This window comes from Bos indicus x Bos taurus, chromosome 21, assembly GCF_003369695.1.
Source record: "Bos indicus x Bos taurus breed Angus x Brahman F1 hybrid chromosome 21, Bos_hybrid_MaternalHap_v2.0, whole genome shotgun sequence".
Lineage (NCBI taxonomy): Eukaryota > Metazoa > Chordata > Mammalia > Artiodactyla > Bovidae > Bos > Bos indicus x Bos taurus.
This window is the reverse complement of record NC_040096.1, coordinates 14219300-14233342: the sequence shown is the minus strand read 5'-3', so window position 1 is coordinate 14233342 and position 14043 is coordinate 14219300. Positions and strand designations below refer to the sequence as shown.

At 41.0% G+C, this 14043-nt stretch overlaps 1 protein-coding gene across 4 annotated transcripts in view; it reads left to right on the top strand.

The window, feature by feature from the left end:
- The first annotated feature begins 1298 nt into the window (after positions 1-1298).
- Positions 1299-14043, top strand: part of CHD2 (chromodomain helicase DNA binding protein 2) — a 113654-nt gene continuing 100909 nt past the window's right edge. The window contains exons 1-2 of one of the 4 annotated variants that reach the window (XM_027522053.1): positions 1299-1885; positions 2225-2357. In XM_027522053.1, coding sequence (XP_027377854.1) covers positions 2296-2357 — 62 coding nt within the window. In that variant the 5' untranslated portion in view covers positions 1299-1885; positions 2225-2295. Of the gene's footprint in view, positions 1886-2224; positions 2358-5624; positions 6048-14043 lie in introns of those variants that run through there. The other 3 variants (XM_027522055.1, XM_027522052.1, XM_027522054.1) reach the window with 3 other exon arrangements.

Sequence of the window (14043 nt, the reverse complement as noted above, 5' to 3'; positions counted from 1 at the left end):
ATATTTCAGCTTTTGTTTTTTGTTTTGGTGAGAAAATGTTAATCACGCCATATTTGTAATTAATGGCAAATACCAGGATACACAAGTCAGTGATCAATGGAGATGTATTCATTCTCATTGGCTGATTTGAGTTGGTTGGTTGGTTTATATAGATCAAAAGTGGAATTTTGGATTTTGATTTTTGGTACAAAATTGTCTTTTGTAGAAAGTATGGAATTGAGACTGGGTTTTGTTTATGGATTTTACATTTACCTGGGTGCAGATTATTGCTTTCGTTGAGTATAAATCTAAAGTTGGCTTCTCAGTGAGGCAAGGGTGGTATTCTGGCAGATAACCTTGAGTAAGGAAAGTTGATTGCTTTTGGATGTGTGAATGTTTTCTTGGGGTGCTTGTTGAGAAAGTTGAATAATTTGGTTTTGGCATTAGTGATTTTGTTTACGTAGATGTCATGGTTTTGATATGTAGGAGATATGTGACATTACTTTGGTAACTTTTCCATCAGATATGACATTGTTACTAGTTTACCATTGTTGAAATTGGTATATACTTAGAATTTGATTTGGAGTACAAGGGGATGGTTGAAATACATGTGTTGGTTTTGGAGGTGGAGTTTCTTGGGTTTGTTTTTTCATTGGTAGTTCCATGCTCTTGAATTTAATACCATTGTTCTGCGTGAATCAGTATGGTATGAGAATTTTTGGGGTATGGTTTTGGCAAGGTTGTATAATGGGTTAAAGAATCTTGTGAAAATACAAAGAAAAGTTGAGATTTTTGAATAAAAACCAGTTGCATTAATTTTTGCCCTAATGCAACTGAACACTAGGGAGGCGCTCTTGTGCCCCTTCCTTTCAGTTGGGATGGAAAATTCCCCCTTAAACTTAATCCTTAGATAATTTTTAGGCTTCATAAGGAAGGCAAAACTTGAATTTTAATTTATGAAACTGAGGTTTTGCTTTTATTTAGAAACCATTTTACCATGGTGGGGGTAGTTTTTAAAAAGATTAGTACTTAAGCTGAGCTTTATATTCTCCTAAGAATTATCCCTTTTTCAAAATGGCTTGATAAAACACCACTTCCTGTCCAGAGAGGAAGTTATTTTAGCTCAAGGACTGAAATATTTAGCAGATCTTTAGACAAAAGGAACAAATTACATTTCTCTCTGGCTTAAAAAGGGTGTTTGAGCCAGAGGGGGTTAAGAAACCCTCCCCCCTCCGCCTGATGGGGTGGTCTGGAGGGGCAGGGAGGGGTGGGGGTAGGGGTCCTTAGGCTCCCTGGGATGGAGGATCTTTTTTTTTTTTTTTTGGTGGAGATGAAGGGGTGGGTCTATGGTACATCACCTGAGTTGTGGGGTAAATGTAGAGAGTGTCAATCAAAGGCAGAGCTCAGAGCTGGGAAGGAGGCTCTAGATGGCGGCTGTGCCTTAGAGAGAGCGCGCTCAGCTCCCTGCCTTCGCCTCACTTTACGCAACTTTCCCTAACTTTCGGGCAGCCTCAGGGGGCCCCCGCAGCCCCCTGCCTCTCCTAGTGACTTACTGGGGTCGATTCGAACCTTTTTTAGGGAGAAAAGCAGCTTTTGGGAGCTTTCTTTTCGTGCCTTGTTGGAAAGAAGCAGCCGTACTGAGAGCCCAGGTCGTTGTTTTTTCCAGCTTAGAAGCCATGGCGCACCTCCATTTTTGTGCGCTCTCCTAATGAGGTTTTTTTTCTTCCGGACCCGTTTCAGGATTAATTGTTGCTTTATTTTTTTGAACAGTTAACATATTTGAGGATTATATTATTTATTTTTTGCTTTTTAGCGGAGAATTTTGTTTTTATTTTTAATTATTTGGGATCTGATATTTTTCTACTACTAGATAGGACTCTTGCTTTGGACCTACTACATGGATCAGGTAAGTTCACGATCATTAGTGGTAATTTAAAAGATTTACATGTTTAAGTTTGCTCTATTTTCTGTAAATATGTGAAATTCCTGGATGACGCAATAAGATACAGAGATTGTTATTTGTATCCAGTGTGTTACTTTGAGAAACTTTCCTTATTGATAGTGATGATTCCCTCTGTTCGGTTTATCATGTTTTTTTTTTTAAGGAAAAAATAGAAATATTTTGTTTTCTGGTGTTTACCGCCGTTGTGTTATAACAATATCGTTACATAGTCAGGACTTTGTTCCTGATAATAAAAGCCATCGATAGAAGCTGGGACCTTACCTTTCTTTCAACTTTTGACAGTAAATACCTGGGCACAGGACTTCAAAGCAAACACAGATTCCCCCTCCCCCTTAATATTTAAGACTTAAAAGATGATGAGAAATAAGGACAAAAGCCAAGAGGAGGACAGTTCGCTACACAGCAATGCATCGAGGTATGAGCTATCAACTTTCTTCCTTTTTTCTTTTTTTTGGGGAAACCTCAGCTTACATTGTTTACCTTGACAGACAAGGATAGCTGTCTGTTTTATTTTAAGAATTTTACTAATTTGAGTTCGTTTTTTAAAGCGTGACCTTGAGATTGCTAATATGCCACACCCTAATTTTTTGGTAGCAATTTATGAAAGTTAAGTTGTGACTTAAGGCCTCTTACAGCAGTCAAAAGGTAAGGTACCTTTATTCAAGGGGGCCTTTCCTGCAAACCACAGGTTTTTTGACAGTAAATTTCAGTTTTTAGGTTTTCATGCTGTGGGAAAATGACCTTGTCGGTTTAGCCATTGCTGCATTGCACCATTTTACATACAAGGCAAATTTTTTCTTTGAAGAATCTAGGATACCCAAACTAGTAACTGAAGGCCATAGAGGAGCCTTGTGGTAGTAAATTATAGTAAATAGACATTTGAGAAAGTTATATGAATGAAAAAATGTACATTTTAAAATGAAATTGCATAAAGGACCCTTTGACTGATGCCTCTCAGTTTATATTTTTATTTGACTCTATGTTTCTTTTGATACTGTTGACATTTTAGGAAATTTTGGTAAGATTTAATCAAAACCTTCACTCTTGATGGTTACAGTTCCTGCATTTATAAAATCAAACCTGTGATCACAGAAATCTTGGAATACGATTAATATGCTTCTGTTTTGTGTGTGTTACTGTGATTCTAATTGTTTATTTTATATTTAAAATACTTTAAGGTTTGCATTTGTATGCTTATATTTAGATCTCTGGTTGGTAGATGTAGTATTTTATCCTTGCATTTTAGTTGTAGCTGCTTTAAATTTATTGATTTATTTCGACAGAGTCGTCTGGAATGCTTTATCTTCTGAAGCTTACAAATGTTACTGTTTGTTCAAATCATGATTTGTTTCACATTTGTTGGAGTTCACCATATTAGTGACTAAGTAATAAAGCCTCTAAGATATCTTGTTGTATGAAAATCCTCTAAGATGTTTTGTTGTATAATCTGTATATTAATTTTCTAAAGTATGTATGAATACATTTCTTGATGTGTATTCTATGAACTGTCACATTACAGATTTTAAATTAATGCATTTAACAAGAACTTGATTGGTTTATATGAATTTTTTCCCTCCCCAGTTTGCTTTTACTTTTACAATTTTTTATAAACAATACATATTACTAGGTTAGTGATATGAAAGTTTTGAACATGGTTTATTTATAATGTTGAATTCTTATTTGTGTTATAAGACTTAAAATATTTTCACCCTTGCTTTGAAAAATACCTTTCCAAATTCTTTTGCAAATTGAATTGTCACATAGTTTGGATTACTGTCTTTGAAATTGAATTACCCGTGTAATTATCTAGGCAAGATTTAGGACAGAAAACTCGTGATTCTAAACTGATTTTTCTGAAAAGTGATGGTGATTTGAAGAAATAGGAATCCCCAGAAATCTTTGACAAATTATTAAAGATTCAATACCTAAAATTGGTACTCCCTTGAGTGAATGATTTGCATATTTCACATGGGTTCTGGCTTTCTCATGCAAGGTTTGTGGTTAACGTCATTGACCAGACTCTGCTTTCTAATTTAAAAAAATTAAATGGTTTTGTTATTCTTTCATTAATTTACTCTGACCTGGAGAACGACATGCAAGTTTCCATGCATTTGTGTTCTGGTTATGGGGTTGCAGCTTAACTAGGAGCATGCACTGTACTTTTGAATGTTTTGTCAAGTATATTTTGGTTCATACACCTGATGAGTGTCAAATATTTGAGACACCTTGAAAAGAAGATGGAGTTTTAAATTACTGTTCCCCCTAAATTGCATACTGATACATGTACATAATTATGACATCACTTCCTTTAAAAATTGTAAAGCTAAGAGAATGTTAGTGATGTTTTATTGTAGTAAATTGTTATTTTTAAATGAGCTAAAACTGTGACTTACCACAGCTAGTACTTGGTTCCTTAATGCTTCAGAATTTCTCCATAAGGACCTAGTTTCAATGGCACAAAGTCTAGTGTTTGGGGAATATTAGAAAAATCACTTTTGCAGCCTGAGCCATCAGAGGAAGGGAGGAGTTTGCAGGTCAAGTAAACTTTTTGGTCTGTGAAATTACTTTAGGACCTGGGAGAATTGAATGTGATCTGTTATTTTCCTGTTTTGGGAAATAATGGCAATACTTAATAGTCATTATGTAAGTTTGTTACTCTTTTGAAGTTAATGCTTAAGTATAATGTTAACACTTTGTATGTCATGGTTTTTGAAGGTTAAAAGTTCACTTTCAAAAATGTTTTGATTTGGTATGTAAGTTTTAAGTATTTGAAACAAAGTTTTAGGGATGGACAGAGAAATGAGGATCACACACTTAGCTAAGACAATTCGCAGTGGGGGTGACTTCAGTAATAATGGGAAGGGAAGGGAAGGGCAAGTGAGTGGAAGTGTGCACACAAAGAGCTCTGTGTTGTAGGACGCTGCGTTTTGATTTTATCATAAAAGTTTATTAAAATTTATCTCCAAACCCTCTGCCTTTGAACCAGATTTATTTTGATAAGCTGAGCTGCGGGCAAAATCTGCTTTTTAAATCAGCCTTTTAGTTGTCGCTCTTAAAAGGCTGGTGATGGTTAGAAATTGGCATAATGCAGTTGCTTGTGAACTGGAACAGGGAGTTTTTTAAGTGGCAGCCATTTTATGATGCTGATAATTCTTATGAGTCGGGATTTTTTTGAGAAGACTGAAAATAAAGCAAATTTAAACCTGAATTACCAAAACATCTGCCCCTCTCCCCCCTTTTCTTTCTTTGGTACTGAAATAAAGGGCAGCTTGGTAGTTAGCGCAGGCAGCAGCTCTGAGTCCCTGGCATCTTGGTGCAGGTCCAGCTCAGTCACAAAATGGCTGTTCCTTTGTGCCGCAGCGCTGACAGACATACTGCATTGCACTGTGTACTCGCCAAACAGCAGGAAGTTGCCGTGCGGAGTTCAAAGGCCGGCCGGCGCCGTCGCCGACTGCTGATTGGCTGTGCGCGCGCCTGGCAACAGCGGGTCAACAGCGGCGGCCTTCGGGCAGGCTCCGCCCCGTGACGTCACGTCCCTCTCCACAGGGAGGGGTGTACGCAATGACGTTAGGTTGCGTGCGCAGCCTGGTTCGTTCTTTTTCGCGGAACCAGCCGCCAGCTGCGGGGCACGGGGGGTGGGGAGGGGCAGGGACGCTGGCTGGGACTTTCCGGTGGGCGGCCTCTCCCGGCGACGTCCTCCGCCCTGTCCGTGGCTGTCTCCACCCTGCGGCGTGTGTTCTTTGCCCAACCCTAGGAATGGTTTTCCTGATTTAGAAGCGGCTTCAGCTTTTGGAGAAAGTGAAGGACCTGCGTGTTGTATTTACAATTTTCGTTTTCCTTTCTCATATCCTAGAGGGTTTTTTTTTTTTTTTTCTCTTTTTTATTTTTGTGTGTGTGTTTCCTGTGAAGATTAGTGAGTTTGTAACCATTAACCAAAAGCGTTTCACTGTTAGGAGATATTTTTAATTGAAAGTTCGTTAATGGTGTTACAGCTGTTCTAACACATGGCTCATAAACAAAGGGAAGATTATTTGAACTTGTCCCCGTGCATTTTTACTTGGTACCAAATATTTTCTCAATTGACATTTGATGGAGAAAAACTCAGGTCAGTATGTGCAAAGTGATTTATTTTTAAGGGATAATTAGGTAGAAAATAGCAAGAGATTTTCACCTTCTTAGTAACTATTAGTCTACTAATGTTAGGTTAACAAACGAATACATCAATAGCCATTCAGTACTATAAACAAATGTTAGGAGACAAGTCTTTTAAGTGTTAGAGCACTTGCTAAAGAATAGTGACTCCCGAAGCATGTGCAATAGTGGAATTCCTTGGTAAAATCTTAGGAAACTTTACCCGTTCTGGAAATTTTAATTCAGTCCTGGCAAACTTGTTAAAATATTACAATGATGCTCATAGTCTGCCTTTTTAGCAACCCTTGCAAGGATTTCTGGTTAAAAAAATAATCATAGCTTACCAACCATGACTTTATAATTTGGTCATAAGTAAGGAATTTAAGCACAGAGGAAAAACAGTAGTGGTCTGTACTCAATACTGTAATCATACCCCGGTGAAGAGTTTTTTTCCCAAGCTTTTGGGGGTGTTTTAACAGTAAATGGAATATCAGATTGTTGGCAATAGTTAAGACTTTTTTTTTTATAGAGTAAAATATACTTGCAAAGAGATGTGAAACTCCTGAGTGCAGGTAGAAATGTTTATCTGGGCATATCATGAATTTTTTTCTGAGTCAAGTTTGTAGAGTAAAATTCACTACATTATTAATTGGTTTTGTAGATTCGCATAGTCTTTGTTCTTTAGGAGGAATTGTTGAAACTTCTAGGTGAAATTGGGTTTTCAGTTTGTTTTATAAACTTGTTCATCAAATATTCTGTAAATGATATTTCAGTTATATGCTCAAATATATATGATGAAAATTTTAACAGCCTTAGGGACAAGTACATAATTTGAAGATCATTAACATATTAGCAACTTAAGGTGAATATAAAACAAGTAGAAAGGTTTGTTCTTCCTGTATTTTGTGATTGAGTTCTGGTTACATTAAAATTTTATTTGCTAAATGCCCTAAATTAAAAGAGAATTAAGTAACACTGCAGTTGTGTTCTAGAATGTAAACTGCTCTGTAGTAGATGTCATAGATACTACTGTGTGAATTAAAATGACTATTATGATACATCCTTAGTCTCTGTGAACTATTTGCATGCTACTTGGAACCAGTTAATTTATTGAAGGGAAGTATTAGGTCTCTTCATTGAGCTTTCTATGGATTTTCCTCATGTGTGCAAAACGTCATGAAATGGCAAGAAAAGTGCTGGTTAATCTTTTTTCTTTCTTTTAGATTCTTGACTTGAAAACCTGCAGTTTCCATTTGATATTTGGCTTTTTGGAGTGTAACATCTTTAGTAAAGGTTAAGCAATTGCAGGAAGGTGGGCCAACTATTTCATGAGGTACTTTAGTTATAAAAATTTTTAGCAAGTTATTTTTTGAGAGGTGAATCTGGAAGTTCGGTTGCATTTTACTCGACAGTATGTGAAACTCACAGATTTTATAATTGGTTGGCTTCCTTCCTTCCATATGGAGTTAAACCCCTGACAATTGTGAGATCTACCTCCTAAAACCACTTATTTCTAGACTCCTGTCCTTTCACACAAAATGTAGCATAGCCAGCTTGTTCCTGACATAAATATTAAGTGACTGCTCTGTGTGACATCTGGTAATTTTATTCTGGATCAGAGCATCAATTTTTTAAGGGGTTTTTTTTTTTTTTTTTTGGGAAAAGCCTTAAAACTTGGTTGGATTTCTTGAAGAGATATTTCCTTTAGGGAAGAAACAGTGTTTTGTTTTGTTTTTAATCACTCGAGAGTAATTTTGTATACAATTAAAAACAACTGTGTTGCCTTACTTATGCTGCTATTTGTTACTATAGCTGACTACTTCCCTCCTGCATTTCAGCGTGACTGCACATTGAATTCGAATTCATACCTCACCAAAACTGCCTGTTACTACGTCTTTGGAACTTGAGTGTTATTAGTATAAAGCCGAAACAACAAAAGTTGACACAGTTCAGTAAATGCCAGTGAGTGTCATATGTTTATTATCAGTGATTTAGCAGTGTTGGAGTACATATTTCATATTTGTTTTATAAGTGGAGGTTTATACGTTTTAACTACCTTCATTTAACTCCCTGTCCCCTCAGACTCCTTACTCCCCTCCCCCTGAACCATTCCCAAGCCCTGCCTCTGGTTCTCAAATCTCATCTCTATGTCTATCATTTACTTTATTTTTGAAATATAATTGACGTACAGCATTATGTTAAGATGCTTGGCTAATGTCACCTTTTTTGTTACTTTAGTGATAACTTTGGAGAGACCTCACAGTTTGGGGGGGGGGTCTCCTCTTTATGAGGAGAATGTTGCAGAAAAGTGATGAGGCATCACTGTGATGATAGTTGTGATTTTATACCCATGTCAGTTCTGATGGGTCATTTTGTGATTTGTGGCATCTTTAGCAGTTCCTTCTCCGCCTGCCCTGGCGAGAGCGGGTGCAGTGATGAGCGCTAGTGCAGCATTGAGGCTTCCCTGCTGGCTCCGTGGTAAAGAGCCCGCCTGCCATGCAGGAGACACAGAGACGCAGGTTCCATCCCTAGGTGGGGAGGATCCCCTGGAGGAGGGAATGGCAGCCCGCTCCAGTATTCTTGCCTGGAGAATCCCCTGGACGGAGGAGCCTGGTGGGCTAGAGTCCACGGGGTTACAAAGAATCGGACACGGCAGAGCACACAGGCACGGTGCAGCCTTTACTTTAGTACAGACGACTTCTCTCAGTTTAGGCCAGTGAAGTACACTGCTGGAATTTTCTGATTTTTGAAGTGTGGATATGGGACCTCCCTGGCGGTCCAGTGGTTAAGACTCAATTCCGCTGCTGGGGATGTGAGTTCAGTTTCTGGTCAGGGAACTAAGATCCCCGGTGCCTTGCAGTGCAGCCAAAAAAAAAAAAAGTGTGGATAATGTCAGTCTTCATTGGGTTACAAAGATTAAATTATGTAATGCTGATAAAGTGCTTAGCAGAGACACTGTTAGGTTGAAAGTACTCAATAACTGCAAGCCACTAGTAACACTTTATTCCTCATGTTTCATCTTTCTTTTTCAATACTTGATAAGTTCCTCTTTAAGAGCCAGGTCGCCCCTGAGGCTGGTGGCCAGGCCTCCCACAGGAGTCAGTTGAGGCCAGTTAGGTTAAGATGATTTTAGAAGGCAAGATCTCTTTTAGTTCGTTGAAACCTTGGGTGTATTTTGTAGTTAATCCTAGGATTTTTTTTGCTTGCTTTTTCCTGAGAACCCCAGCCTTCTGAAGGGAGCGTGTGAGTCTCTCTGGGCTAGACCAGCTTGTGTTGAGTCATAGTCTTCTCGCAGTCACTCTGAGTAGAGGCCTTGTCTCCTCCTCCCTGAGCTGGTGTTCACTGCCCCGGTCTACCCTCTGCCTCGTCTCCATCTCAGGCTGTGCCAGAGGGAATGATTCATACCAAGGTGCAGTGCTGTTTGGATATAAATGTAACTGCTATAATATTTCAACAAATGTCAGATTGGCTGTAGGTTGCTTTTACTAGTCAGTCTTCCCCGTAGTGGCACTTAATTTCATTTAACATAACGTGCAGTGTCCAATTTATTCTGTTAGACCTGTAGTCTCATGATTTGTGTTTCCCTTTCCCCTCCTTCCTTCATTTCCTTCACTTTTGGTTTATGAGTTCGTTGAGTTCTGTCTTTTTTTTGTTTGTTTGTTTCTACATCAGACCTTGGAGAGCTTCTAAAAATACCAATGTCCAGCCCAGCCCTTGTGATTCAGTTTTAAAAGCTCTCCACCTGTTTCAGATTTGCCTGTGTTTCCATACATTGACGTGATTCCCCATGTGTTTCAAATCTTCCCATGGCGCACTTGTTACATTCTTTCTAACCCTTCCTCCATTACCTGTCCTGGTTTCTCAGTTGCCTTTTTAGGGCAACTGGCAGTTGGTCTGGAAGCAGTGGGGGATGGGGTGCTAGTAAGGAGGTGGTGTAGGGAAAGAGGGAAAGTTGGCATTTGAACGGCGTGCCAGATCCTGCTGTAGCATACCTTTAAACTGTTCATAGTGTTGGGTTTTTTTTTTTCCCTTGGCCCCAATTGCTTTAAACTCTTGCTCTGTCTCTTCCTTACTGTGATTGTCTTCTTAAACCCTCTTGTTCAGTTGCTCAGTCGTGTCCTATTCCTTGCGACCCCATGGACTGCAGCACGATAGGCTTCCCGGAGCTTGCCATCCAGCCATCTCATCCTCTGTCGTCCCCTTCTCCTGCTGTCAGTCTTCCTCAGCATCAGGGTCTTTTCCAGTGAGTTGGCTCTTTGTATCAGGTGGCCAAAGTGTTGGAGCTTCAGCATCAGTCCTTCCAATGAATATTCAGGGTTGATTTCCTTTAGGATTGACTAGTTAGATCTCTTTGCAATCCTAGGGACTCTTGAGACCCTTTTAGAGACCTCTAAAAGTTTGGATTGCATAATTGACTTTGAATGCAGTTACATTCCCTTCAGAATTCCTTCCCTCCCCCAGCTGAGGAAAGGTAGCTCAGGGCTGGAGCAGCTGCCCAGGGTCGTCCTGTGAAGCAGTGATTCACGGTCATATTTGTCACCCATTGGTGGGTTGTGAATTGTAACCAGCATTAAGAATGGAATAAGAAAATAGGATATAAAATAAACCTCAAGGTATTGCATATATAGGAGTGATTGCTCAGTCCAGCCATGGCTGGTAATCTTTCATATTGGATTTTTATCTTGAAGGAAAATAACATATGTGGTGAACATTTTATAAGAAAATACCAGAGTCGATTTACATTTTATGGAGCGCTCACTGTGTCAGGCACTGTTTTAAGGAGTTTCGAATGTAGATTTTATTTAGCGCGAAGGTTAGTGTAGCAGGATTGCTAGTGACCTCCTTCCGCTAACTTTCCCAGGTCTACCGTCCCCAGAGCTTGCCTTTGAACTTCTGTGGGTGGTCCTGCATCCTGCTGAGCTTTTTTATACTAAACATGTCACCCCAGTCCTTCAGTTGGGTTGTATACCTAGCTAGAGCGTTTGTCGTTACTTCTCAGATTCGTTTTTGCTGGCTCTGCTTACAGTGTTACACTTGGGTTAAATATCAAACCAGTAGCTCTGATTGTTGAGAGATGTTTCATTGAAACCTGTGTTGATTTATTCTGGAGAAGTTCAGTAATTGCCAATGGCAGTGGCTGCTGTGAGCCTGCCGCTTGTTCTGAGTCCTGGGTATGTGTTCCTCTGAGCCGTCTGTCCTCACGTTGTATCTGTGAGGCAGGTACGACCGTTACTTCTCTGTTGTAGATGAGAAAACTGAGGCACAAGGGCGAGCAAAGGGTAGCCTTGGCTTCAGGCACTGGCAGTTTGGCCCCAGGATGAATTATTACAGATGGGTAAGCGGAAAGTACATAGGTGATTGAAAACGTAGAATAATTCTGTGTTCTGTTTACCTTAAACTTACTAAGAAACCAAAAGATGAAAATCACCTTCTGATGACTGATGGTGTGACTGATGAAGAGACACATTGCTTTTCAAAAGGCCATAAGGCCATACTTTTACAGGAAACGATTCAAGTTAAATTGTTCCGGGAAGTGATTGCCCTGGGGGTAGTGGTGGGTGGGGGGAGGGAGCCCTGCTCTGGAACCTTGCCCTTGCCTGGTTTGACCTTCTCCAGCCACGAGTGCTGCAGCCCATGGGGTCGCAGAGAGTCGGACACGGCTGAGCGACTTCAGTGTCATGCATTGGAGAAGGAAATGGCAACCCACTCCAGTATCCTTGCCTGGAGAATCTCAGGGACAGAGGAGCCTGGTGGGCTGCCGTCTATGGGGTCGCAAAGAGTCGGACACGACTGAAGCGACTTAGCAGCCACACGTGCACTTTGAATTTGGCCAGTTTGTAGACGCTGAGCTGCTCATTTTTCTCTTTTGCTGTTGGTAAGCTTAATTTCCCACTGTAGGCTTTGCATCAGAATCACTTGTGAATTCAAAACACGAAGGCCCATACCTGATTGGATTTTGGGAGGGGAGGGAGGGAAAAGGAGACGGGAGGGGAGAGGAGGACGTGGAAGGGAGGGGAGGGTGGGGAGGGGAGGAGAGGGATGGAAGGGAGGGGGCAGATAATCAGAATTATGCTCCAGGTGTGGCCTTGTAAAAGCCAGGGCTGGAACAGCTATTCTATGTGTGCACTAGAGAAGTAGTTCCTGATGGTGGGTGTCAAAAGTCCACTCCAGTTATTCGACCTTCCCATGGAGGTCGAATATGGCTGGTAAGTTATCCTTTAGAAAGGGAAGTGGGTGATGGGTCAAATTCTTGTAGTGCTCCTTTACTCTTGCCTGATTAAAAGGTCTGTTCCTTCTGAATTTAGCTTTATATAGGCATTTAAGTCCCCAAATCTACTTGCTAAGAATCACCTGAGTTGCTTGTTAAACATTCCAGGCTTGCCTGGAAGTTGTAACTCAGTCGTTGAGGGATGTATGTGTGTTCAGTCACTTCAGTCTTGTCTGACTCTTTGTGACGCTATGGACTTGCCTGCCAGGCTCCTCTGTCCATGGGATTCTCCAGGCAAGAATACTGGAGTGGGTTGCCATGCCTTCCTCCAGGGGATCTTCCCAACGCAGGGATCGAATCCGTGTCTCTCTTGTGTTCTGCATTGGCAGGCACGTTCTTTACCACTAGCACCATCTGGGATGGTGCCCAGGAATCTGTGTTGACAACAGGCTCCCTTGATTTCTGCACTCAGGCAGGTTTGGGAAATAGGGGCTAATGGGACAGGATTTGGGGTCTGTTCTGTTTCTTTTTAGCTATTGAATTGCAGACAGGACACTCTGAGCTTGTTTCTTTGATAGAAGTTAGAATTAAATAATGATTTAGTAAACTAGTTTTGAAATAAAGGACACCACCTCCCCGCACCCCTGCAAAACTTTGGCAGCGTCTGGAGGTGTTGTTGGTTGGGGTTGGACGCAGTTGGCATCTAGCGGGTAGCAGCCAGGGACCCTGCTAAACATCCCACCATACACGAGCTTGTCTTTCTGCTCCACCCTCTCCCCAACGGGGTTGTCTGGCCCAGAACAGTGATGGCGAGTGTGAGAAATTGGTCGAAAACAGTACAGTTTTTGCCTCGAAAACTGTTGGCTGTTCTTAAAGTTGGGAGCCCTCACCTTTTCTGTGGACTGGTTCAGGGGCCTCACTTCCTGTGACAGTGTGGGCATAAGTTCCACATTTACTACTGAGGTTAGCAGCCAGGACGTTTAAATCTCTTTTGAACTCTGGAGTTACTGTCTTATAAAAGTCTAAGACAAAATTGCCTGAACGTTTATTAATAAGGAAAGAAAAGACTCAAAGGGCTGAAAGAAACTGGTTAAACAAGTTCATCCAGCCTCAGGGTTTAAATAGGGGTAAATACATCAGTTGATATGGTGGATTATGCCTTTGTTGTTCAGTCACTAAGTCATGTCTGACTCTGCGACCCCATGGACTATATAGCCTGCCAGGCTCCTCTGTCCATGGCATTTCCCAGGCAAGAATGCTGGAGTGGGTTGCCATTTCCTTCTCCCAGGGATCTTGCTGACCCAGGGAATGAATCCTTGTCTCCGGAGTTGGCAGGCGGGTTCTTTCACTGAGCCACCAGAGAAACCCATGGTGGTTTTACTTGTAAAACCCAGGGCTAGTTTTACTTGTAACTGCCTTTCATTGCATGAAGGGTTGGTTTTCCATGTTACCTGGGTAGAAAGCTTGCCTTTTGTGTAGTCCTTAGGGCATTATCAGATCCGGATTGGGATAGGTGTTTGTGAAATGGGTATTTAATTTGTGCCTTACCCAGGCTTCTTGTTGTAACCCACTTTTTTTCCCTAGTGATTTGTTTGCCCGGATTCCGTTTGTTTTACGCTTTTTAAACCATTGAGGGCCACTCCCGTGTTTCCTGGTCATCGGGCAGCAGAAGCAGCATGATAGAGATGCAGGCGCCCTCTGCCTGACCCCAGCTGAGGATTCCAGGCAGATCCCTCCCCTGCCCCCGCCTCTGCCCCGGGCT